The sequence below is a fragment of the Lethenteron reissneri genome, chromosome 23 (assembly GCF_015708825.2).
Source record: "Lethenteron reissneri isolate LAM-NWPU_2019-01 chromosome 23, ASM1570882v1, whole genome shotgun sequence".
Taxonomy (NCBI): Eukaryota; Metazoa; Chordata; class Hyperoartia; order Petromyzontiformes; family Petromyzontidae; genus Lethenteron; species Lethenteron reissneri.
This window is the reverse complement of record NC_083801.1, coordinates 17,204,464-17,231,670: the sequence shown is the minus strand read 5'-3', so window position 1 is coordinate 17,231,670 and position 27,207 is coordinate 17,204,464. Positions and strand designations below refer to the sequence as shown.

The following is a 27,207-nucleotide window of genomic DNA, read 5'->3' as shown; positions in this document are numbered from 1 at the left end:
CCACTGAACGTTTCCCACGCTCGTGGCCGTCGTGTAACGTTCAAGGTGTCCAGGCTCTGTGCGAGCACGACGGCTCGCTGGTGTGGCCGACGGCAGTGAGGACTGCACGGTCCGTGCTGTACGTACGTACGCATTTTTAACTTATTTTGCACCGTACGTAGCCAACCGCGCTACTCGGAGGTGTGGGGGGGATGACAACAAACTAAACATAAAAATGTACTTTCAAGAAATGAGTTTTCGATCTAAAAGTGCATAGCTTCAGTGGCTTCCCAACATCGGAAGGGAGAGCTTTCTAGACGGCCGCAGAAGCGCGTCTGAAAGCGCGCGATGCAGTGACCGTCTTTGTTCGAGTCCGTCCGCGTGTGCGCGTGTGTGCGTCCCGTCTTCACGAGCGTGCGGATCTCTGGCTCGGCGTGCCGTTAGAGCCGTGACCAATCAACCCGGTGGGGGCGATTCATTTTGTGTCACTTCTGAAAAGCAAACTCAAGATGCGTGCCACCGTTGTGCAGAACTTGGCTGTACATTCACTGTATTGATGTGCTTTACGATGTAAGTTATTAAATGTGTTTCTCAACACGTTGAGTCATCTTATTTTGTATACATGCAAACTACTTTTTTTTTCAAGAATTATATCGGGAGGTGGCTGGATGGCTCAGGTGTCAAGTGCTGAGCTGGCACCGTCGAAATCCTGGGGTGCAAATCCAGGCAGCTTCGTGTGATTTAGACAAGCGTTTTCAGGTACAGTTAAATTGATGGCATCTGCCTGGTTCACCAATGACTGCACACACACACACACAAAAAACCCTCACGTTAAATTTGACCTTGCATTTAATTTGGCTGAATTTCTGGCGCTGAGAATTAAAAGTATATGTTTGACTGCCATGTAACGTCACTCTTGCTCTGTGTGACAGGGTGTGTGGGTAAACTGTTGTCCCAACTGCGTTGAAGGGATCTCAGATGTGGTTCTGTGATATCTTCTTCAATGGGCTGTTCTCTGACACGGGGTGATGCACCTTCTCGTGACTTGACATCAACAGCACAGTCGGGATAACATTCGGTTCGAAGGCAAAAGATATATTGTTTGGGCATTCACCGCATTGTGGGAGGTCGGTAGTAGTGATCCTATAGAGAGACTGTTCCAGACCATGGGAATTCGGATTTGACGACACCAGTTCAGGTCCACCAATGGGGATGAGTGCTGCCCATTGCCCATTTGTGCAGGGATGACCTTTGACCTTTGACTCAACACACCCCCCTCCCCCAGCCGGTGTGGATATGACCCGGCTGGTTTCGGATCAAATCTCACGGAGAGGGTCTTGCTCACTGTAAATTTCCCAGTTGCATACGCACGTGCCATCATCACGGGGCTCAAGATCGGACGCCTGTCACTTGCTCGCTCGACAACTGACGCGCTTGGAGGGGAGGAGTGGACACGTGGGAGGGGCTGCCAGCTGTTCTGTCACTAGTCGCGCTCAGAAGATCGAGGCTCGGGGCGGTCGGGACCGAGGGAGCTCTTCGGGATGGAGTTCTTAAAGTTCTCCGTCTTCTTCGCCGCGTGCTTCAGTGAGTCGAAGCTGCTGTCCGTGTGTGTGTCGTTGTGTGCCTCGAGGTGCCATTACATTGCTCCACCCCCCCCTCCCCTCCCGCCGCTACCCCCTTGCGAGTGAGTGAGAGGCAATGGCTGTAACGGAGTGCGGTCTCCGCTGTTTGACCGTGAACGCATCGCGAGCAGCAGCGCTGTCACCGCTGGTTGCTTTGCCGGAGTGTGGGGGGGGGGGGGGGGCTTCCAGCGGGATCGTAGCCAAGGGTGGGCAAAGCCAGTCGTGATTTCGCTGTTACTCCGACCGCGTCGAGATTTGCGACGACTGAAGACCGATTGTTGCGTTCGCACAAAGAGTTCGCGTGCGCGCGCCGCGCGTGATTGACAGCGGCAAGTGCCGGGGAAACGACGCCCGTGGTTCTATTCTGGACGTTCGCAGCCGGATGTCGCCTGGCTCAGCTTTCCTGGCACAAAAACACACAAAAGAGACAGCCGCTCGCAGTGCCACTTGTCGCACGAGAGTTTACACATTTTAGTTTCACGAAAACACTTTATAGAGCGATTTTTTGATTATCTCTCTCTCGACGAGTTCGTTCCGTTTTTTCTTCTTTTGCCGCACTCCTCGTGGTTATTTTGTCGCGATTTGGAGAGGCTTCTTCCGTTTGGGTACCGCATTGCAGAATCTCACGATGAGAAGCGATCACCCAACTCGCCCTACATCGACGATCTGCTGCTTTCATCCGCGGCGCGGAGTCATCGCTCCGCCGTGCGTCTGCACAGAATAACCACCGCTCTTGTTGCGCGTTCGAGAGGCGTTCGTTTCGTTCGGCCGTGCGCCTGTTTCGTTTCCATCCACACGAGTGGCCGCAGCTAAAGAGGCCTCTCCCTGCGGTGTCTCTGGTATGGCCTCATGTACCCACTAGCGCGGTCTTATAAGGAGATTCTCGATCAAATCTAAACAATGGGGACGGGGGGGGGGCAATATGCAGCAATGTGGCACTGGGAAATCACAAGTAATCTAACTCGGGGTGTTCTTCATTGCAAGGCCCGCGGGCCACCGGCGGCTCTGGGTGGCCTTTAGTGCGGCCGCTGACAACACACAGGCAGGGAAAACATCCCCCATCATCAGCGCGAAGTCAAACCCAAGTGGTTTCAAATGTGTGACGGCCCTCGCACCCGGGAAGTCTCGTCGGCGAAGGTGCCACCCCCTCCCCCCCTCTGCAAATGAGTGAGGAACACCGGTCGAACTCCTCAGCCTTCTTTAGACCCATCATAGATCCTGCCACGCGATGGCCCGATGTCCTCCAAGCACCGAGTGCACATCTTCGGAAGAAAAAAAAGTCCTCTCCTTGTGTCGTGAGTTCACGGTGGAGGCGAGGTCGCCCTGCGTGAATGCGTGCGGCTGTGCCGAAGGGGGGGCCGGTGGCGCAGTGGGTTATCGCAACTGCACGTGTGTACGTACTATGTTGAACTTCTTTCGCACCGCACGTAGCCAACCGTGCTCGTCAATAAACGCTGCGCGACGAAACCCAGCGACCCGAAATAAATAACCGTTCATGGCCAATACCAGTGACAATTTTCTGAACCGGTCCTGGACCTTCCCTACGTCGACTCAGCCTAAAATGAGTACCCGGTGTGATGTGTAAGCCATCGCAACCGAGGAGACAAAGGCGAACGGGCGTGGTGCTGGCCAACCACAGCCTCATGCGCCGTACCGGCCGTCATAGGTGCTCGCTAACAGCATTTTGCCCCGACAGTCTGTTGGAGGGAAATAATAAAATAATTAAAATAAAACATAATAAAACATTTATTTTTATTTTATTATTATTTTATTATTTCCCTTCTACGTGACTTTACCGAAAGAACCAAGAAGATGAATCCCTGCAGTCACGAAAGCTTTAAATCGAAAAATCTGTTGGAGGTTTCACGCGACGGGGGTCTTTGTCTTGTGCCGAAAGGAGCGGCAGCATCGTCCACGATGCCCGCTGCGGACCTCGGTGAAGTCGCCAACTGGGTGAACGAGACGCGGCTGCTGCAGGATCTCTTCCGTAACTACAACAAAGTCATTCGCCCCGTCAAGAACCACAAGGACCTGGTGCACGTCGTGGTGGGCATGCAGCTCATCCAGCTCATCAACGTGGTGGGTATCACGGAGTCCGTGTGTATGCATAGGAGAGCGGTGGTGCAGCGGTTAGCGCTACGCTACGAACCCGGCGACCCGAGTTCGATTCCCGCTCACGTCCGTCAACCGGTGACGATTATCTGAACAGGTCCTGGGCCTCGCCTAGGTTGACTCAAAATGAGTATCTGGTGCGGTGTGTAAACATCGCCACTGGGGAGTCAAAGACGGCCGGGCGTGGTGCTGGCCACGCATAACCCCGTGGTGCTCGCTAACAGCACGTTCCGCAACAGTCTGTTGCACTTCTTTTGCACCGTACCTAGCCAACCGTGCGAATCGGAGGTGCGGGGGGGGGGAGAACAACAGCCTAAACACAAAAAAACAGTTCTAATGAAACGAGTTTTCAATCTAGATTTCAAAGTGCCGAGCTTCAGTGACTTCCTAATATGGGAAGGGGAAGGGCTTTGCAGACCGCCGCAGAAGCGTGTCTGAAAGCGCTCGATGCGGTGACCGTCTTTGTTCGACAGTTAGCCAAACGTTCGATGGTTAGCCATGGGCGTTGCTGAAACACGCACCGGTGCTGTTGTGTATTTGGTTGCTGCTTGTTGAGAGACTTTTGTTGTTGTTGTGTTTCGCAGGATGAGGTGAACCAGATTGTGGAGACCAACCTCAGGCTCAAGCAGGTAACCCGCTCGTGAAGGATTTGGAGTTGGCCAAGCACTCCCAAATATAGGGCCGCAGAGCTTGGGCAGTGGTCGTCGGTAGCGCCGGTGCTGGATGCCTTCCTGCTTGTCTGCGGTTTTCCGAGCCTCAGCGCGAAAAACTGCGCGCGTTACAAAATTTTACACCGTTTTGAATCGCAATTTGAGAGTATTCGTTGGCCTTCCCCCCACACAGTTCGCTATGTACGATGTGAAAGAAGTTCAACATACATATGATAACATTATTATTCTACATAATGAAGGTTTTTGGGTTAGATCGCGCGAGTAAAAATGTGTCGTAACCCTCCACAACCCGACACATTCTAACTTGCTCCTCTGAATTCTGCCATTGCACCTCTGTGTACATGTCAAAGGTAGTCGGGGTTTATTGGTTACAGAGCTGGCAAAAGTTACCCTTTGTGTGAATTCACTTACGTGTCTTTCACATACTAGTTTCCCTCGCTCTGTGCGGGTTAAGTTTGTGCGATTTCGCGAATATGCGGATAACCTATTTCGACGAAAAATTCTCGATGTTATGCGGTTTGAATTCAGTCACACTCGGCTATGCGCTCGGACGAGGGACAACACTGGAACTCGCTGACCCGCCCCGACATGACATCTGTGAAAAACAGCTTCATAGCTCATCCAATTCTCCCAGGATGATTCTGATTCTGACATTTGTGCGCACTGTGTGTGCCACTCGGCAGGCAGCTGTATCGTGCGGTGCATTGTGGGTTGGGTATGTACGTACGTTGAACGTCTTTCGCACCGTACTTAGCCAACCGCGCTGATCGGAGGTGCGGGGGAAGGACGACAAACTGAGCACAAAAATCAGTTGTAAATAAATGAGCTTTCAATCTAGATTGGGTGACTGTGCGTGCCGTCCACGCTACGCGAATTTGCCTTTTTGCGCGCCCCATTATATATTTTTTTGAAACGCTTCTACCGCACAAAGCGTGCCGGGCCAAAGTTGTCCGGGCGTCATCGCGCCGCCGCTGTTCTCTGCTCGGCGTGTCGCAGCAATGGACGGATTACAACCTGCAATGGAAACCGGAGGACTACGGCGGCATCAAGCAGATCCGCGTGCCTTCGCTGGACATCTGGCTCCCAGACCTGGTGCTGTACAATAAGTGAGGGCTGATGCGCACGCGCACGCACACGCACACGCCACGTCGTTTACGCACCGCCCGAGCTCTTCACACTCACGTCACACGTGGTGGTGGCGGTGGTGACACACGCCGTGGAGGTCGAGGGGTTTTGGTGGGTCGCACAAAATACTCTCTCACCCCCTTCCTCCCCCCACCCCCCCTCCCCCGTGTAGGAGTCGCGGTCACCATACCCTGGCTTGCTAGGAGAAGGTGGGACAGCATTCCCCTCGTTATTCGCGAGGGATACGTTCTGGAAATGCTCATGAGTAGAACATTTCTCGGACAATGAGATAATGATATTGACCAACGAAAACTGATCCTTTTGATGAATGACCTTAAATGAATACGTAAATAAGCTATTTAAATGCATGCAAATTATATCATGATATTATCTCTCACAACTTTATCTAATCACATTACCTCATCACTTTCCTTCTCAATCTCTCTCTTTCCGGGTGCTCCAGTTTGCTACCATTATCATTAATTGCACGAGAACATCATAATATAGAGAGGACCTCGGAGCTTGGGCAATCGTTGGTGCCGGCTCGCCGCCTGACTACCTTTCCCACCCCCCTCAACATTAATATAATACTCAACACATTATTATAATACTCAACATCATTATAATGCTGAACACATTATTATAATACTCAACACATTATTATAATACTCAACACATTATTATAATACTCAACATCATTATAATACTCAACACATTATTATAATACTCAACACATTATTATAATACTCAACACATTATTATAATACTCAACACATTATTATAATACTCAACACATTATTATAATACTCAACACATTAATATAATACTCAACACATTAATATAATACTCAACACATTATTATAATACTCAACACATTAATATAATACTCAACACATTATTATAATACTCAACACATTATTATAATACTCAACACATTATTATAATACTCAACACATTATTATAATACTCAACACATTAATATAATACTCAACACATTAATATAATACTCAACACATTATTATAATACTCAACACATTAATATAATACTCAACACATTATTATAATACTCAACACATTATTATAATACTCAACACATTATTATAATACTCAACACATTATTATAATACTCAACACATTATTATAATACTCAACACATTATTATAATACTCAACATTACTCAAGGTGACGGGCAGTGGCGTGTAGCGCCATGAAGGGCTGTGCACAAACGAAGGCGAGCACTCCCGGGTGCAGCACCACGTGCGTAGTCATTACACGTAAATTACAGCCCTCTGTCAATCCACTGCTGGATGAAGGCCACCCCACGCCGTGTCGCTCATCGGGGTTGTTTGACCATACTTCGCCACTCTGGTCAGTGGGCGTCGGTGAAACCGGGAAGAAAGGGGGAGCTGAGGACCGTTTCATGTCACTCATCGCTGATGTTAGCTGTAGCCTGGAATTGAACTCGGCATGTCGCTGTGGTGAGCGCGCAGTGCGTGAAACCGCTGCTCACCCGCTCCGCCTCGCATTGAGACAGCAGGTCTCCTTCGACGCAAGGAAGAGCTGGGTTCTCATAGCACCAATGCTAAAAAACAAACCAAAGAGAAAATAAATATCAATGGAATTGAGAAGAACAAGAAAAAACCCCACGCGTCTCAGCAAGATAAATATACAAGTAACAAATAATGACGCTGTCACAGAAGTTCCAAAATCCCTGAGTCCCTGTTGACACGAGACGTTGATTTCGTGCGGCTCGAGGCTACACGAGTCCAGTTCATCGCTTGCACGTTTCTTAGCCGCACTAATTGGCACCTTAAGGGCAATATTCTCAAGCTGGGAAAACACGCTTTCTCATTTTATCGCCGCTTAGTCACTTCTGTCAAGGGCCTTCTTATGCTGGGTCAACAACAGGCACATTTTCACACGTAGGCTTTCGCGTCCAATGCTATCCCTAATAGAGGTTTTTTTGGGGTTAGATCGCGTAAATAGAAATGTGTCGTTAAACCCGCCACCACGTGACACAGCCAATTAGTAAGGTTTGTTACGTGAACAAAACGTGTCAATTCCTTACGAGTACAGCTCACCGGTGTGTTGGAGAGTAAACACACACCATTTATAACTTACACAAGACTTGCACGTCGTCTCTGAAGCTTCCACACTTGCTGGGATGCTATAGATGGCCAGGAGATGGCAGTACAGCAAATGCGGCTCCTCTGAGTCGTGATCTCCTTATCAATGGTAGGTCCAAATGTCTTGTGTCTCCCATTTCATTCTCTAAAACGTAAAAAAAAATTAGTACACCAATGGGTGTGTAATATAAGCAATATATATTTGTTAAACAATGTTAGCGGTCAATTAATTTGGGGGTCACAAGACCTCTGAACCTCCTTGCACTGTGGGATTTCTCTGCGTTCTCCACCGGTTTCCTGACACGTGTGCAGAGAACTCGCTAGAAACGAATTGGGCCGTCAACCCAAACATCCCTTCAGAAAAAAAATTCTAACCCTTTGAGCATATGCTGGGTAGTTAAATGACATTACTGTCATGATGATTGTCAAAGTGTATGTCGAGGTTGTAAAGTAATAACACGACTAGAACATATTGATAATGTTACGACTGCGTTTTGTGTTTAGTTTGATGTCCTTACCCCAGCACATCCGATTCGCACGGTTGGCTACGTACGGTGCGAAAGAAGTTCAGAATACATACTGAACACACATAATGTCATCTTCATGCTTAAATAGCTTATAGGGAGTTCGGTGGATTAACTTTGATGATAAATTGTACGGATTGCCTTGTCAAAACTGCTTCATGTTTACCTTGGACCTGGTCAAGTCTCATCCATGTTCACGGTGAACCTACGGCTGTCAATTTGACACGTAGCAGGCTTTCGCGACCAATATTATTCATAATATAGGTTTTTGGGTCAGATCGCGTTATTTATAAATGTGTCATAACCCTCCACCACCCGACACGGCCAAACAGTAAAAATTAACCCGTAAAAACAAAGTTTTTCACTATAAATCCTTTATATGCGTGGCGGCTAGAGTCCTCTCGTCCTCTGGCTTGAGATGGCTGCCACCTATGGGTCAGATGATTGTCTGCCAGCATTAAGCAATTGGTAATTAAATATTTAAAAAAATTTCCCTAAACAGTGTAAAATTTTGGAAAAAAATGTTCACGAAAATTAATTGTCACGCACAACGAGTCTGTGTGCAAAATGTCAGCTCGATTGGATCACGGGAAGTGGGTTAAAAAACGACCGAAAGATTTGCACGGTCCTAAGCAAGCAAGCAAGTGAACTTAATATAAAGGATTTAAAAAATGAACCCGTTAAAACAAAGTTTTTCACTCTAAATCCTTTATATGCGTGGCGGCTAGAGTCCTCTCGTCCTCTGGCTTGAGATGGCTGCCACCTATGAGTCAGATGATTGTCTGCCAGCATTAAGCAATTGGTAATTAAATATTTTAAAAAATTCCCTAAACAGTGTAAAATTTTGGAATTAATTGTCACGCACAATGAGTCTGTGTGGAAAATATCAGCTCGATTGGATTACGGGAAGTGTGTTAAAAAACGACCGAAAGATTTGCACGGTCGTAAGCAAGCAAGCAAGCACGAAAGCACGCAAGCAAGCAAGCAAGCGAACTAAATATAAAGGATTTAAAAATGTGTCACGTTTTTCAAAGGACAAAATAATTCACTTCTTTAGCCCACCGGTGTGCTGAAGAGAGACTCAACAGCATTTTAAAATTTGAGTAGTACGACGTTTCGCTGATTATTACAATCAGCTTCATCGGGCAAGAATGGTGAAGCTCTCCTGTTGCTTCCGGTCTTAAATAGAGCAGCATCAGGGTGACGTCATCATTTAATTCAATTCAATCTGGTGCAGTGATTCGAGGCAAGAGGGGGAGGGTATTGTAATTATATAGATTGGTAATCATTCAATTGTTATTCATTGATATTTGTTTCCCTTATAAGGAATTGTAATTGTATGTATTTAATAATACGCTTCCAGGCCGTACGAAGCCTGTAGCTGTCAGAGCGATTGAAGTTATTTCTGTTTCTCTCAATTTCAATGGATTCTCTAATTAGTCTTGGCCAGTAATAATTAGTTTTACCTGTTCCCCCCGGGTTTGACCAGGGGAGTCTGGGAATGGTCACCTGTATTTAGGTGGCCGACATTGATTTCTACCTCTTAAGAGTTAGTGCCATTACGTTGAACTTCATCAGAGTGCACTGCAGTTTTCGTAGACCTGGGATGACTTAAGAAAACGAGTCGAGGTTTGATCTGGGAGCACTCAGCCGTACAGCTGTTGGGCTGTGGCATGTGGCTTGTAAATTGAATGTTTAGCTCATCTCACGAGGCACTGTGAAACATGACATTTTGCACGCGCTTCTGTTATACGTGTGTAGAGGTGATACGCGCTGGGATTAGGGATCGTATGCCAGCGCGTAATGATTGGCTGTGTAGGTGGTGACGCGCGCTGACGGTGGAGGATCAGGGGTCAGCGCGGGGTCGTGGGTTACGGGGTACTGATTGGCTGTGTGCCGGTGACGCGCTGAGAGGGAGTGATCGGGTGGCAGCGCGGTGTGATTGGTGGAGTAGTGTTAACACGCGTTGGGGAAAACGGATCGTAGAAAGAGTGCGTCGTGATTGGTTCATTAGGGAACGATGCTCACGTCGACGTCCGGATCAGCTCCGTCTCTCGTGAGCAGGGGCTATAAAAGGGGATGCACACAGGCGTAAGGGCAGTATGTAACCAGCGAAGAATGAAGACGGGGATGAAGACCTAGGGCCCTGCGGTACCTAGTCCCGCTGTCCTAACGGGACCGGGACTCTGTGTAACCCAGAGGCGAGTGTAGTGTGTGTAGCCATAGGCATAAGGTCTACACGAGCCGGATGCATTGTGTGTAGCCAGAGGCGTAGGGTCTACACGAGTCGAGTGTAGTGTGTAGCCAGAGGCATAGGGTCTACACGAGTCGAGTGTATTGTGTAGCCAGAGGCATAGGGTCTACACGAGTCAAGTGTAGCGTGTGTAGCCAGAGGCATAGAGTTTACACGAGATTAGTGGAGTGTGTAGTCGGAAGAAGGGAGACCACACGTTGTATTGTGAACCGTAAAGATTTAATAAAAGTGTGTTACCCGTCAAGAAGTTCCTGCCGTCAATTCACATACTTCACGTGTAACGCACATCTTTGTATGGTGCTAATTGCCTTGCTTGTTGTAGAGTTGAACAAAACCGACGGCAAGGACTTATTTGTGTCGTGCGCGATCATGCGAGCCCTGGCGTTATTCGTACAGGACATGAATGCCTTTTTACTGGAGCTGCTGTGCCACTATCATCAGTACGTGTGTGGGTTGCGAGCGAATGATGATGAATCTAGGGCGACAGTTTGGCCCGGGCCTGACTGCGTTAGTATCCTTACGTGTCTCAGCCATAATCCACAGCTTCCATGCGACAAACCTTCCATGCATATTGTGTGGGTAACTATGTGGGGAGTGTGATCTCACTGAAGTGTGTGTGTGTGTGTCTGATTGTGATGTCCCAAATGTGACGGGGTCAGGGGCCTTAACATTTATTGGTTGGCTGGATTAAACAAAGTAATGTATTATTACGAGCAAAGAACTTTGCTCTGCAGCAGAAAAATAAGAGCCGTCATTTTCACTCTTCTCACAATCTCGGAGAATTAAAAGTAATCTGTTTTATTAAATGCAAGAATTGTCAACAATAGGTATTGTGAGGTTTTTATTTATGCTGTCAAGGATTTAAAGAATATTCCACCGAAGTCATTGCGTTAATAGGAGCACAAACGTTAGAGCAATATTCAATGAACCGTGCCAGTTTTCTGCATTCGTTACTCCCACCTCTTTAGTGTCTCTATCTATGATCTCGTCTTCTGAACTTTCTTTCGCCGTTTCAATGTGATGTTTGTTACACGGAATATCCCGTTTTGGCCAGTTACCCAGCAAGTTTCGGTGGTAACGGCGCGCAACAGCCACCAACAACATAGTTATTCATGATACAGGTTTTTTTTTGGTTAGATCGTGTAAATATATGTGTCGTTAAACCCGCCACCACAGCCAGTTAGTGAGGTTTGTCACGTAAACAGAACATGCCAATTCGTTACTAGTACACATTTATATATTTACGCGATCTAACCCAAAAAAGCTGTACTCTGGATGATATTGGTCGCCAGCAGCCAGCCAGGAAACTTGAGGCATACATTATGTTAATAGTACAGTAGAACCCCTCTTAATAACAACCCTTGTTAACGACTAATCGCTTAACTCCGGCCTCCTTAGAGCCCAATATGTTCACTTACCCACCACTCCCCTGTTAACGATGGGCTTACGATGAGCACGCGGCCATCAATTTCGGCCAATCGGCGAGCTCCAAAGTGATCTGACCAGGCCTCGGCCAATCAGCGACGTCCATTCATGAGCGTCGGGGCATTGTTTGCATTCGGTGTCTGCTGCGCTTTGAAGTGGAAACATCTCTTTTTGAATTCTTGGTGTACCATATTGTCTATACTCGCTTAACGACCGGTTTCGTGGAACCAATTACCGTCGTTAAGAGGGGATCTACTATACTATAGTGTACATTATCACAGCCACATTAGTTTGTGTTCATGTCGCTGATGTTCAACATCGGTGTGTGTGTGTGTCTGATTAATTGCGTTGATGTCACCGGTGTGATTTTTGCGATTGTCCGCAGTGCGGATGGCGACTTTGCCGTTGTGCACATGACCAAGTTGCTGGTGCAGCACACTGGCAAGGTCGTCTGGATGCCACCGGTTATCTTCAAGAGCTACTGCGAAATCGTCGTCTCCCACTTCCCGTTCGACGAGCAGAACTGCAGCATGAAGCTCGGCACCTGGACCTACGACGGCAGCAAGGTCACCATCAAGCAGGTGTGTGGGTGCAATCCTGTAGATCGTCGTCGTCGTCACGAGGGCACAACGACCGATTAAACCAGGGACTGATGGCAACGTGCTCCGGGTGTCGACGCAGATCCTTCGCGCGGTTCACACAGATGCGTGGCGAGTGATTGAGCAAGCGAAGAATGGTTGGAACCATTGATCTCTTTGTGCGCGGTGGTCACCCATCACGACGGTTTGCCAGTGGGCTTGCGGGGAGCTAACACGGCAGACAATGCAGCAAAATGCATTGTTGTACTGCACGTCTGTGCTCCCGTGTCTTAATTCCCCCCCCCGTATTCACTAACCCACGACTCATGACGAGACCCTCATCCAGTCGTGGAGTGATTAAGATGACGGGTACGTGCACAGTATGTGCAAGACACGTGCCCATACCAGGGAACGCTGGGGCGAGGTGGGTACAGGAGGCTCTACCGCAATGGGCCCCGTGCCGTGCACGAGCACTGCCCTGCGAGGCACCCCAGGGCTTCACTTCGAGCCAAGTTTGTCCGAGTCAGCAACCTGGAAAGTTTTTCCCGCAGCCGGCACACCACGTGCAGTATACCGTACCTCTCACCACGGGCTGTGTCAACGATTCGCGTGCCTACAGCCAGTCTGCTTGTGACCCAGAAGATTCGTCGGTGATAAGTGTAAGTTATAGATCAGCGGTCGGGAACCTATGGCTCGCGGGCCATATATGGCTCTTCCAGTGACGGCATATGGCTCCCAGACAATTTTGAGTAGAAAAAATAATTTTTAAAAAATCTGTTTGTAACTGATTTTAAAATACTTGTGATATTACTTAATAATACTGTGTCATTTTAAAGTGAACAGAAATTAGTTTTGAAGATAAATTTCACGGGTCACGCCTGCATGAAGCTCAACCTCACCACGTATGCACCAGACTACAAGGCCATCAGCAAAACCATGCAGCACCAGACGTCGCATTAAAAGTAAGACATATTTAATTTATTATACGTTAAAAATACTATATGGCTCTCAATGAAATATATTTAGAAATATTTGGCTTTTATGGCTCTCCCAGTCAAAAAGGTTCCCGACCCCTGTTATAGATTGTTCCTGGTGTGCCGAGACCTGTCCTCCCCCCCGCCCGCCGAACCTCTGCCCAGGAGAGCGTCCACCAGGACATGAGCAACTTCATGGAGAACGGAGAGTGGGTGATGAAGGAATACCGCGGCTGGACTCACTGGGTGAACTACACCTGCTGCCCGGGGAAGCCCTACCTCGACATCACGTACCACTTTGTGATGCAGCGGCTGCCCCTCTACTTCATCGTCAACGTCATCATCCCCTGCCTGCTCTTCTCTTTCCTCACCGGACTCGTGTTCTACCTACCCACGGACTCAGGTGTGCAGTGATAGCACCACCAGACGCATCATGATCCCGCTGGGTGATGATGATGATGCTGGATTTGGTGGTAATGTATTTATGATGATGGTGGATGTGGTCTTGATGTAGTATTGAAGATAGTGGTGATGTTTCGATTTAAAGCTTTCGTGACTGCAGGGATTCATCTTCTTGGTTCTTTCGGTAAAGTCACGTAGAAGGGAAGTAATAAAATAATACAAATAAAACATAATAAAATCAAATAATTCTCACGACGTTTCGGCTACAACGCAAGCAGCCTTCACCTGAAGACGGCTGCTTGCGTTGTAGCCGAAACGTCGTGAGAATTATTTGATTTTATTATGTTTTATTTTTATTATTTTATTACTTCCCTTCTACGTGACTTTACCGAAAGAACCAAGAAGATAGTGGTGATGGTTTTGGTTGTGTTGGTGATTTATTGATGGTCGTAGTGTTGATAGTGATGATTATGATGGTCATTCTTCGGTGGTGATGTAATGATGACGGTGATGATGGTGATCGTGATGGTGCGTGGTTGTGGTGGTGATGTATTCTTCATGATGATGATAAGGGTGGTTTCCGTGGATTTAGTCGTGTTTCTTTTGAGAATCTATTAACAGTGGTTGCAGTGGTGATATATTGATAATTTATGATGACGATGGTAGTAGTAGTAGTGGTTGCAGTTGGTCGTGGTGATACACTGTTAATATTGATCATGATGACGATGGTAGTAGTATTGGTGGTTACGGCTGGTAGTGGTGATACACTGTTAATATTGATCATGATGACGATGATAGTAGTGGTGGTGGTTGCGGTTGGTGGTGGTGAAACACCGTTAATATTGATCATGATGACGATGGTAGTAGTAGTGGTGGTGTTTGCGGTTGGTGGTGGTGAAACACTGTTAATATTGATCATGATGAAGATGGTAGTAGTAGTGGTGGTTGTGGTTGGTGGTGGTGATACACTGTTAATATTGATCATGATGAAGATGGTAGTAGTAGTAGTGGTGGTTACGGCTGGTGGTGGTGATACACTGTTAATATTGATCACGATGACGATGGTAGTAGTGGTGGTAATACACTGTAAACATTGATCATGATGACGATGATAATAGTAGTAGTGGTGGTTGTGGTTGGTGGTGGTGATACACTATTAATATTGATCATGATGACGATGGTAGTAGTGGTGGTAATACACTGTAAACATTGATCACGATGACGATGTGCAGGCGAGAAGATGACGCTGAGCATCTCCGTGTTGCTGTCCCTCACCGTGTTCCTGCTCGTCATTGTGGAGCTCATCCCGTCCACGTCCACGGACGTGCCCCTCATCGGGAAGTACATGCTCTTCACCATGATCTTCGTCATCATGGCCATCATCATCACCGTCGCGGTCATCAACATCCACCACCGCTCACCCAGCACCCACACCATGCAGCCCTGGGTCCGCAAGGTGAGCACATCGCGCTTGGTTCGTCATCGTCATCCATGGTCTATCCACTGCTGAATGAAAGCATCATCGTTCCATGGTTTACCGCTACTGGATGAAGGCATCATCATCATCACCATCATATTTCATGGTCTATCCACTGCGGTGTATGTACTGCACATTGAACTTCATTCGCACCGTACGTAGCCAACCGTGCTAATCGGAGTTGAGGTGAAAGCATCATCATCATCATCATCGTGAGCCATGATCTATCCACGGCAAAGTGAAGGGTTGCCCGCACCATCATCATCCTTCACAGTCCCGTGATGCCACATCCAGCTCGTCGTGCACATGAACTGATCCCGGTGCTCCATCTCCGTGGTCGTCGTCCTTCACATCAGCCATCCTCCTTTCGAGTCGTGGATGTTTCCTGCCCAAGCCCACTTACGTTTCTCAACAACCAACACGAGTGCGCTGGTTCTGTATGCAGGAGAGTATTGACCTTGAGCTTGACATTGACCGTCGTCTCGGCCAGAGATGATGAATTCATTACCGCATACGATTGATTAGATGATTCAGTTACGTTGTCGTTATGCCTTACAGACAAATCCCCCCCCCCCTCCCTAAAGTGCTCCAATATCATGGATCTCGTAAGCGAAGCAGGGTCGACCCTGCTTCATTCGACGAGGTTTTGCCTCTGTAATGACAATACCGCGGCGTTGTGGACACCGACGGTGGTGGAGTCTGGGCCAGAGGGCGACAGTGCCAGGTTGCTTCCAGCCAATCAGCTCGTCCCTGAGGGCAGACTGATTGGTGGCACGTGATGAGGTTGGCTTTTTAGTGTCCCTAATGGGGCCTACTTCAAAGAAATGTCAACGCTGAACCATAGAGGCATCCGTCGGGTATTCGTGTAAGTATACAGCAGTAAAGTGTCCCATGGTAGAGAACGACAACAGTGACAGCAGCTACAGAGTTGGATGCAGAGCTGCTACAGGTACCGTTTGTATTGTATAACTACTGACCAATGGCCAAATTAGACTTGACAATAACAAAGACAAAGATCATCTTTATAGCCTTAACAGACTGTTGGGGCCAATGCTGTTGGCGAGAACCTATTAATGCCGGCACGGCACACGAGGGGGTGGGTGACCAACATCACACCCGGTCACCTTTGTCTCCCTTTTGGAAACACACCACACCAGGTACTTATTTGAGGCTGAGTCGACCTAGGGGAGACCAGGGCCAGTTCAGATAATTGTCACTGGTGTTGGCCGTGAGCGGGAATCGAACTCAGGTCACCGGGTTCGAAGCGCAACACGCTAACCGATACACTACCACTCCACACAATGACCACTTTGTCACTTGCCGTTGAATGTGGCGTCGGTCTTCATGACTTCCACTCCTTGTGAGGCGCCCTTCCTTCAGTGACGCTCAGACAAACGCCTCCCACGTTACGGGCGAACTTTCAAACTTTCGAAGATCGCACCCACGTGGAGCCGCGCGGCGCTCGTCCATGACGCACCCTTTTCCTTTTCCCCCGTGCACTCTGACAGCTCTTCATCGAGACCATCCCCGGCATGATGTTCTTCTCCACCATGAAGCGTCCCTCCAAGGAGCGCCAGGACAAGCGCATCATGGGCGAGGGGCTGGACATCTCGGAGATCTCGGGGAACCAGGAGCCGCCGGGTCAGGTGTACCACTCCGCGATCACGCGCAATGCCGACGTGCGGGCCGCCATCGAGGGCATCAAGTACATTGCGGAGCACATGAAGGGCGACCAGGAGTCGAGCAACGTGAGTGTGTATGGGTGTATGTTGAACTTTTTAAACACCACACGGAGCCAGCAAGCGCTCATTGAAGGTGCAGGGGAAGGACAACAAACTTAGTACAAAAAGCAGTTCTAAAGAAGTGAGTTTTCAATCGAGATTTAAAAGTGCAAAGCACCGGTGGCTTCCTAACATCGGAAGGAAGAGCGTTCCAGAGGGCCACAGAAGCGCATCTGAATGCGCGCGATGCGATGACCGTCTCTGTTCGACGGCTAGCCAAAAGCCGCTGCCGCGAGGATGACCGGAGTTTGCGTGATAATTTACGTACCGTGATGAGATCAGCGAGGTATCGTGGTTCGTCTGTGGCAAGTGTGACGAGCGTGACCGTACAGCGATGTCACAGCGCACCGTCCCACGCAGGCACCACCAGCCCCGTCCCCCGTTGCCAAAGCCCGCTTCTCTCACTGGGTTGTTGATAGGGCTGGGCACTCCGATTGACTTACGTGATCGATTCCTCTACCGATCATTGGTTCCATTCATCAGTTTGATTATTCAACTAATCGGATACCCTCGAACATAGTCGTGGGAGGCGAAATGAAAGTCGCAATTCTGTTCCGGTACGTGTCGCTGGACGGGAGGTGATACCGTCGGTATCATCAGCCGCGTCACCCTGGGCGTGGCTTGCAAGGGGTTTCCTGCCTACGGGAGGCAGGGGATGTTTGGGGCACCGCAGTATTTAAAGGGTTCTGAGTAATTGACGATAAAGCTGTCGATTATATCATTTATAATTAATTAATCAAGGAATTGCCCCAGCTCTGGTTATGAACATGTGTTTTAATCGGTAAACTTGACGCTGATAAACTTGTGATGGAATTTGTTTAGAAAATCCCACCATGGGACACTTTCATGGCCTACGTTTTCTATTTAGTAATAATCACAACAATGACCCTAACGTGCATAGCAATCGAGTCCAGACCACCCTTAAAAAAAAGTGGATGGTTCTGATACAGGGGCTGAGGAGGCTCTAAAAGAGATACGAGTTGTTCAGAGGGTGAGATCATTCGCAGCAGCAGCAGCAGACAGTGTGGCAATGTATGGCTCAATGGGGGGTCAATGAAGCTGCGATCAGGAGAGAAATTTCAGCAACGGAGAAGTGAAAGAGCCAGATGTCGAGTGCGGAGGAAGGAGATTTGGGATCCAGAGGAAGTTGGTAGCAGAGAGGCAAATGTAGACGTATGAGTATACGGTGGTCGCTTAAGTGATGGGCAAAACGGTTGTAAGAGCGACGGAACTCAATGTCAGGAATTACGACGTCAAATGTTTGGCCATGGGATTATGTGGGACGTGAGATTAGTTGGGAGAGATCCATAGATTCCAGCAATTACTCAACTCCTTATCTCACTGAAACACAATGGGGCACTGAAACACCTGTGATCAGGGCTTAATTTCTCACCGAATTACTTCTGAGTCACCTTTAGAATGAAGTAGACACGTGACCAATAGCCACAGCCGTAACGAGAAGTGTAATGCGGTGCAGTGTCCTGGATGCATAAATACCTGCTGGGCCGTGTCCTGGACAGACCGGGTTAAAATGAAGCCCTGCGTGTAAACGACTGACCAGGGCACGTGTAGCGTGTCTTCACGAACAGCGGCTGTCGAAACGCCTTGGTGCCGCCACTCACGTTGGCGACCCTCTGCCCCGCGTTTTCCCCTTTCCGTGCCCCCCCCCCTTCCCCCGCCACCCGCCACAGGCAGCGGAGGAGTGGAAGTTCGTGGCTATGGTTCTGGACCACATCCTGCTGGGCTTCTTCAGCCTCGTGTGCGTCATCGGCACCATCGCCGTGTTTGCGGGACGCCTCATCGAGCTCAACATGAACAAATAGAGCCCCGGCCCTGCAGGGCGCCAGCAGCAGCGGCAGGGGTGGCGGTGGCAGCAAAAAAATCCGTGTACGACCCATGCGGCGACGAGTCGGCTTGGTTCCGAGCACAGCCGTGGCTAATGTGGACTGTTGAGCTGATTTCGAAACGAGAGTCTTGATCTAAATGCACTGGTGTGGTGTGTGTGTGTAGTGGTTGTTGTGCGTCCTCCGGTGAAACACCTGGATTTCCACGGTGTTGGGTGGCTTGTCGATGTAGATTATTACCTGGGTTGATGAACAATCAGCGTGAAGACCCTCCGAGCGATGAACTGCTCACTGGGATCATGTCCTGTAACTGTGCAGGGGACCTCACAGATGAATAGCAATAGCCCGTTGCTCCTGTACGCTCAGCTGTGCTGTGTGAATGGTGCGTCCGGGCGTTTGTGCCATTGTCTCAGTGTCCACAGTTGTCGTTGAGGATTGACATTATGAGCCTAACATTACCCTGTAAATTCACCTCTTTATCCTATGGTTCATTTCAAAACCAAAAAAATGTGTTAATGTGTTTTCCCAAGAAATAAACAGATACTGTAAATGTGTTTACGCAATCCGTGTGGAAATTACTTTTGCTAAGTCGTGTAGGGTCACGCAGTGTCACCCACATTTAACAAGAATTCTTGTAAATCCAGTAATTGAGGACACCAGCTTAAACGGAACGCGTGTTGCAAGGCAGAACCGGATGGTGTGGGGACAGTCATGAGATAAACGTGTGGGGAAATAATCACGCGGTGAAGAAAGCCACCTGCAGTTGCTCACTTCCCCACGCGTGTCTGCGTGATGTTGTTGCGTCTCCTATGACGAGCAGGGATAAAGCAATTCCAGCACTTTCTGCCGATGAAGAGAAACTCACCAAAACAGAAGAGGGATTCATCTTCTTGGTTCTTTCGGTAAAGTCACGTAGAAGGGAAATAATAAAATAATAAAAATAAAACATAATAAAATAATTCTCACAACGTTTCGGCCCTTCTATGCAGTCACGAAAGCTTCAAATCGAGAAGAGGGCTTGTTGGAGGCTGGAAACAAATTCGCGTGATGATGGTGATAATAATATTAATAAACGTAAACATTGTGACCATAGGATTGGCCCCTCCATCGTGCTTTGCATGTTGTCACTTGACATCACCACACTTTGTGTGCAACGCACACAGCTTTCGTTTAGCATTTGCAGTGTTTATTGGGTTCTTAAATTCTGCACCGTCGCAAAGTGCCATACATCACCCGTTAATCATTCCGATACCTAAATGTAGGTTTTATCTTTTTTTCTTCTAGTCGATGAGATCCCGTTTTGACAGCTGTAAAACATGCATCTAATCATCATTCTTGACATTATAGTTGACATCCTCACCATAAACTAAACTATTTTATTCACCGGGTAAAGCACACTGAGCTCTTTAGCTCTTTTTTTCAGAAGTGACTTGGCCACAAATGACACTCAACGAGAGGTGGCTTAAATTTCGATTTAAAGCTTTCGTGACTGCAGGGATTCATCTTCTTGGTTCTTTCGGTAAAGTCACGTAGAAGAAAATAATAAAATAATAATGTTTTCTTTTTATTATTTTATTATTTCCCTTCTACGTGACTTTACCGAAAGAACCAAGAAGAAGGTGGCTTATTCAGTCGAAATGTACAGCAGCCAAATGATCCAAACGCATGTTTCTAAATGTGGAGGGAAACACCGGAGGACCCAGAGCTAATTCCACGCGATCACGAGGAGAACATTCAAACTCCACATACATAGGCGCCAGTGTCGGGGTCGAATCCACGACCTCCTGTATACCAGGCGAGGGAGATAACATGTTGTCAACGCACCTCCGATTAGCACGGTGCGACAGAAATACAAGATACACATACACACTTTTTGGTTCTTTCGGTAAAGTCACGTAGGTAGAAATAAAAGTCACCTACGTGACTTTACCGAAAGAACCCAAGAGTACGGATTCCTGCAGTCACGAAAGCTTCAAATCAACACACACACACATGTGTTTATTTATTAATCCATAAGTCGCCGGGTCTGCGTGTGTGTGTTTGCGTCACTCGATACGTGTCCTGTACACCATTGTCCTTCATTCGTCGTGCACATCGCTCGTGCGAGTCCCGTTGTAATAAGAGGTGCGCCTGTGCCGAGTGTGTGACTGGGTGTGAGTGCGCTCTTCCTGCTGCGTGCTGAGTGTGCACCTGATGAGGCCACACGCAGTGCCGTGCCAGTTTATTGCTCCTCTGTCTGGCGATGCGACTCGGCTGACGGGCTTCGTTGTGACGCTCTCGTGGTGTCGTTCCGAGAGAAACGGACTCCGACGATGAACACATGACCCGGACCCGCGGCGCAAGCCATAAATAAGCGTTTGCGTTACAACCCCCAAATCAAACAACTAATATCGACCCATCCGCCCACTCGCCGATCACCCGCGGGTAACCGAGCAGATGCAGGACTCTGACCCCCCCCCCCCCCTGTTGTGCTCGTGTTTAGACTCCCTGAATATCAACGACCAAGGGTCAGCACCCCCACCCCCCCACGCACAGACGCACACAAGAACTCCGCCGTTGAGCACACGCAGCGCTGTGATTAACACGTTGCCATCGGACTGCCGCGGTTCGAGAGCCGATCGGTGATTTGACCGCATGTATCGTAATCAGAGTGACATACAGAGTCAGTATCTTTATCCGGGAGATCCGATCAGCTGTAAAGCTCTTTTTCGCAGTAGGGGCGGGTCAGAAATTTCCAACAAAACAAACAATACAACAACAAAAAACGATAGGAGTGCAAAGTATAGGAAAGATAAGCAAATCACAAAAAATAAATACATTTCAACTAAACAATTCGCAATTTGTTTAATTTGACCAGGTACAGCCCACCGAGCTATTAGTTATTTTTTAGAAGCGACCTGGCCATAAATGATAGCCCAACAAAGTGGATTACCATGTGGAAATGAAAACCAACCCATGATGAATCTGAATACGATAGTGCGCGCACTCACAAACAAAACAAGAGATGGCTTTTGTTTACCCATCCTGGGTGCTGGTAGTTGGGATTAACTCGGAGGGTACTCAAGCGAGGCACTGAGACATGTCCAACTCCCAAGGGAGTAGGGAGGGGATGTTGCAGAAACGCCCGGAGGCGGTTATCGGCCACCCCACAAAGCTGCCTCGAAGCAAAGATGTTCCGGGATTTCAGGTGCTGTGTCACCGAGGAAGCCTTACATCATATTCTTAGTTTTTTTTCCGCTAAAGTCACGTAGGTAAAAAAATAGCTGTATCAAGTACAGGAATCGTGCTGTAACGGTTCCACCTGAAGAGGGAAGCTTGTGTTGCCTCCGAAACGTCGTGATTTGTATTTAATTTTTATTTTACTTTTTATTAATTTTAATTTTTTACCTACGTGACTTTACCGAAAATAAAATCTAAGAATATGAATCCTTGCAGTCACGAAAGCTTCAAATCTAGCCTTACATCATCCCTGCCACTCTCAAAATGAAGAAACGGGAGCTATTAAACGATGAAGCTACTTTGATTCTAAGTGGATTTTTGTTCTTTTCCAGTTATGAACTACGACGTTTCTGTTGAAGGTGCTGACATTTTTTTCAAGGGTGGGGGGGGGGGGCGTAAAGGATCTAACACGTGGACAACACCAATTTAGGAATCGGTTCATGTTTAATATTGTGATTAATATAGCAGCCTCTGGAGGCTGGAGAGATCACGCGAAGCCATTAACTTACACCATATTCGATTTGCATCGAACGCGAATTTAAAAATCGGTATTGATCGATGCATTTGCATATCGTCACAGCATTCCAATGCACTGTCCGGCACCGCTATATCCAGTAAAAAAAAAACAACAAGAGTAACTTGGACACATGTCAAAGCAGGTATTGTACACACTGATTAAAATGTTGCTTCTTTAGGGACACTGGTCTGTTGGTTTTCATTAGGCTCATCCACCTTGATCTCATGCACCTTAATCTCATGCACCTTTATCTCATGCACCTTTATCTCATGCACCTTTATCTCATGCACCTTTATCTCATCCACCTTTAGCTCATCCACCTTAATATCGTCCACCTTTTCCTGGCATCATTTTGATCCCGGTTCCCCTTCAATGACCGCCCTTAGTGGTATACAGATTATTTTGTTTTCCAATTGTGTTCCTCTGACAGATATCTTCAATATGTTTACAAACTATATAAACTGAGTTTAACACGTAGGCTTTCGCGACCAATATTATTCATAATAAAAGTTTTTGGGTTAGATCGCGTAAGTATAAATGTGTCTATTATGGCAAATCACCCGATGATGCTGGATGTAATTGCCAGCGAAACGTCGTACTCAAATTGTAAATGTTGTGGATTTACAACACACCGGTGGGCTGAAGTAGTAACTAATTGGCGTTTTGTTTACGTGACAAATCCTCTACTAATTGGCTGTGTCGGGTGGTGGAGGGTTAAGACACATTTATACATGCGATATAACCCAAAAACCTTTGTTATGAACTATATTAAAAAAATTTGCCACTTCGTTGAGCTATCATTTGTGGCCAGGTCGCATAACTCAGTGGGCCTTACCTTGTAAAATTAAAAAGGAGTTAATGTATTACTTTAGTTTGACTGTTAATAAATGGGCTTGGGCAGGACGCGTCGCTAGAAGCGAGGATTGTCGGCGGTCAAGACTAACAACGGAGTGGCTGCCAGGGTAGTAGTAGGTACACGCCCGGGGAAATGAACCACCGCGGAGACGGAACGATTAAATCAAATAATGTGCAGTAGCCAGATGGCGAGTGAAAGCCTCTATCTAGCAGTGGATAGATCGTGAATGACACGTCTCCTGCCAAGTATCTGAAGGCAGTGATGAATGCTCATTTGGCCCAGGTGTTCAGACTTCTTCGCTTTGGTGTAAAATAGCAGAATTTCGCAAATTATTAACGCGGGTTTCCCCGCTCACGCGTTTATTTTGCTCACTACGTTTTCCGGGCTGTGGTCAGCCCACAGTTCCAGTGGTCTGCGTGTGTGATTAGCACGATATGATAAATAATGATGGAAATTCTAATAAAGAATATGTGTTTACTGTTAGTGTGTTTTTTCGAGAGAGAAAGAGTCGCAAAAATAATCGAGTCGAAGCTTTAACCACAGGAATGAGGAAACTCACACCCAGCTACCAGGGTTAGAGTCCAGCAGCTTTGCACTCGGGACTCCGTGCTGGCGAGACGACGCGAGCCATGGAGAACTTCACCTGCAGCGACCCATCCATCGAGAATTATCGCTACTTTGGAGCCGCGCTCGGCGTGCTGGTCACGGTGGTGGGTACCCTGGGCAACTGCATGACCATGCTGGCGTTCGGCATCGAGAAGAAGCTGCAGACCAAGCTGAACGCGCTCATCGTCAACCTCTCGCTGTCGGACCTCCTCTACTGCGCCTTTCTGCAACCGATCACCGTGGACTCGTACATCCACTTGAGATGGAGGATGGGAGCGGACGGCTGCAGGGTGTTCGGCCTGCTTCTCTTCATGTCCAACGCCGTGTCCATACTCAACCTGGGCTCCATTTCGGTCAATCGTTACTTTCTCATCAGGGACAAGCGCCTCTTTGACCGGATCTACACCAGGTACACGATGCCCGCGTTCCTGGGCACCCCGTGGCTGATGGGTCTCGCTTCGTTTGCGCCTCTCTGGACGAGCTTTGACTTCTTGAAGCAGGTGTGCACGTGCAGCTTCCATCGCGAGAGAGGACGCCCGTACACCACCGTCCTGCTCGTGTTCTACTTCGTGGCGGGCATCGCCTCCATCACCGTCTTCTACTGCCTCATCCACAGGAGGGTGGCCGTGTCCGCCAAGGCGCTCCACAAGTACCGAGTGCGGATGAGCGCGCATGGGCCGCCCGGAGCGCAGGGGAGGGAGACGGCGGTGGTGGCGGCGCCGCAAGAAGCGAGCACCTCGTGCAGCCTGGACGCAGCGAACAGCGCCACCGACACCACCGCGGCCACGTGGACGGAGGCGCTGCGGGACGAGCCCAGCGCGAGCAGAAGTCACGACGAGGCGTCGGCGAACTCGAGCGACCTCGACGCGGGTGAGAATGTCACCAAAAAGAGGAGGGATAAGAAGAAGAAGAAGAAGGAGAAGTCGGCGGCTTCTGCGGTGAAAAAAAATCTGGACGGCGAGTTTAAGAAAGTCACCAAGATGTGTTATGTGATTTTTTTGGTCTTTGTGGTTTGCTATTTGCCGTTCTGCGTGCTCAACGTCATCGATCGAAAGGGAACATATCCACCGATTTGGCACATGATGGCTGCCAACTGCACGTGGCTCAACAGCGGCATTAACCCCATCCTCTACGCGCTGATGAACCGGCAGTTCAAGGACGCCTACAAGGCGATCGTTCTCTCTCCGCTGCGTTTAATGCGGAGAACTCGGCACTGAGACCCGCGTGTCTCCCTGCGAGGTGTTCACAAGAAGTGTCAAGATGACAGACAGCCGCGCACGTGTGTGTGTGTGCGGTGTTGCGAGCCAAGAGCGTCAGGGCACGCGTCTCGTGGTTTTGTACAGACTTGTATTCACAATTTAGAAGCAATGTGTGGTTTTTAGAAGCAAAGTAGTGCGTGTGAAAGCTTAACCAACGTTGGTTTTTTTTTTCTCTCTCATTAGTTTAGAAATGTAGTCGTGGTGATGTCTCAGCAAAGTTGTCGCCATAACTAGATAAAGACTACGATGCAGGGAATAAGTAAAGCATAATAATAATGCCTGCGTTATTATATTGTTCACGTGTGCTCTGCATTGCTATGCAATCACACGTGATGAGTAAGTTGCTCTCACGTGCACGACAATAGGCAACGTTTCGGGCAATGGCCCTTCTTCAATAGCACATCAATGCAAAGTGCTATGAAGAAGGACCATTTGCCTTGAACGTTGCGTATTTTATATATATAGTTTCCTATTAAGGTCAGAGTGTTGTTGACGAATGTTTTGATTTATGTTATCAATTGTGCGTGTTCACCATGTGCCAACACAGCAGTAGCAGCATCACCAAATAATAATTAGTTTTAAGTTGAACACAATTAAACGATTTCTCTCTCCCCCTCTCCCCACGGCGCGTCTCACGCCATCACGAGTCAATCTCACGGATTCTGATGGGCACTCGCACGCACCCCCATCTTGAGAGGTCCGGTGGTCAATGAAGGGGTTTTAAACCACTTATGTGCAGCGTTTACATTCGTGGGTTACAGTAGTACTATTAAAGTAATTAGCTCAGATCTTTTTAAAATTCCCCAATAAAAATTCTTTCTCTCACCAGCACGAGACTCTACACCGTGGTTGGCTACTAACATACGTGGTTATTGGTTATGATCGTGAACCATGAACGGGCTCTAACGGGGAAAGTCACATAGCCATTAATAGGTACATATGGTCATTCAAAACGTAAATCTTGCACGCGCGACACGTTTGGAAATGGTGTTAGTTACGTTATTTCAAGATATGTATTTATACGGAATGGCATTACTCTTACACTTGAAACGGAATTGTGTTTTTTTTTCTTCCTCCAGGGACATGTGGGCCCCCGTTGTAAACCAGACACGTTGTACGTGCAGCGTCAACGAAACATAGCGGCTGTTATTGCGCCAGGCACGAAATTAGATCCTTTTTCTCGGTTATTCAAACTGCGTCTGGTTGCTGTGGCCGTCGCTGTAACACTGTGACAGTCCTCACTGTCGTTTGGAATCATAACAGGAATAAATAACTCAACAAATGTGTTAAATAACACTACCTTAAAAAAGGAAAAACGCATCATAGGCAATGGTCATTTTTCCTATACATTATATATTTGTTTTTCTATTCAGACCACAATGTTGTTGACAAGTGTGTTGAGTTGCGTTGTTATCTGTGCACCGCTGCCAACGCAGCAACATGCTCACCGTAATGTTTTGTGCGTGGTATCGTTTTTTTAATAAACACTTTTTGTAATGAAAAACACTGCACGTGATCTCGTATAGCTCGGAGCTGATATCTACACGTGTGTGTGTGTGTGTGCTGGGTCAGCAATGCTGTGGTCGTTGGTTTGAGGTCTGGCTTTCCAGGTTGTGCGTGTACGCGGATACGAGAGTCTCATTTTGCCGAGGGCCGAATTACGAAATAAATACACAGATAAAGCGGGCAAGAGCAACAGCGCGCCGCGTCTGAATGTCAAGCAAACCAGGAGCATCTTTGAATGGATACATTAACAATTCAGTTTACAATTCATCTCTAGACTGATTTTAAGTAACGTATTTGATTGTATTCTTGCGTATGACAATACAATGTAAAACACTCTTGATTTGAAGCTT

At 47.8% G+C, this 27,207-nt stretch overlaps 2 protein-coding genes across 2 annotated transcripts; both read left to right on the top strand.

The window, feature by feature from the left end:
- The first annotated feature begins 1,282 nt into the window (after window positions 1–1,282).
- CHRNA1 (cholinergic receptor nicotinic alpha 1 subunit) lies at window positions 1,283–19,787 on the top strand. The gene is made up of 9 exons (XM_061557565.1): window positions 1,283–1,563; window positions 3,499–3,680; window positions 4,298–4,342; window positions 5,381–5,490; window positions 12,224–12,419; window positions 13,556–13,793; window positions 15,025–15,248; window positions 16,778–17,017; window positions 18,742–19,787. Exons 1-9 carry the CDS (start codon window positions 1,521–1,523, stop codon window positions 18,871–18,873), a joined length of 1,410 nt encoding a protein of 469 aa, XP_061413549.1. The 5' UTR covers window positions 1,283–1,520; the 3' UTR covers window positions 18,874–19,787.
- A 4,097-nt stretch (window positions 19,788–23,884) lies between these two features.
- Window positions 23,885–26,904, top strand: GPR84 (G protein-coupled receptor 84). The gene has a single exon (XM_061557566.1). The coding sequence runs from the start codon at window positions 24,116–24,118 to the stop codon at window positions 25,307–25,309; it is 1,194 nt and encodes a 397-aa protein (XP_061413550.1). The 5' UTR covers window positions 23,885–24,115; the 3' UTR covers window positions 25,310–26,904.
- The last annotated feature ends 303 nt before the right edge of the window (window positions 26,905–27,207 follow it).

What these genes read in the sequence shown, in the direction of transcription:
- CHRNA1 (XM_061557565.1), top strand. Translation starts at nt 1,521, where the DNA reads ATGGAGTTCTTAAAGTTCTCCGTCTTCTTCGCCGCGTGCTTCA. An exon ending in CTTCTTCGCCGCGTGCTTCA is followed by an intron (nt 1,564 to 3,498) that starts GTGAGTCGAAGC and finishes TTGTGCCGAAAG; the next exon opens with GAGCGGCAGCATCGTCCACG. An exon ending in TGCAGCCCTGGGTCCGCAAG is followed by an intron (nt 15,249 to 16,777) that starts GTGAGCACATCG and finishes GCACTCTGACAG; the next exon opens with CTCTTCATCGAGACCATCCC.
- GPR84 (XM_061557566.1), top strand. Translation starts at nt 24,116, where the DNA reads ATGGAGAACTTCACCTGCAGCGACCCATCCATCGAGAATTATCGCTAC.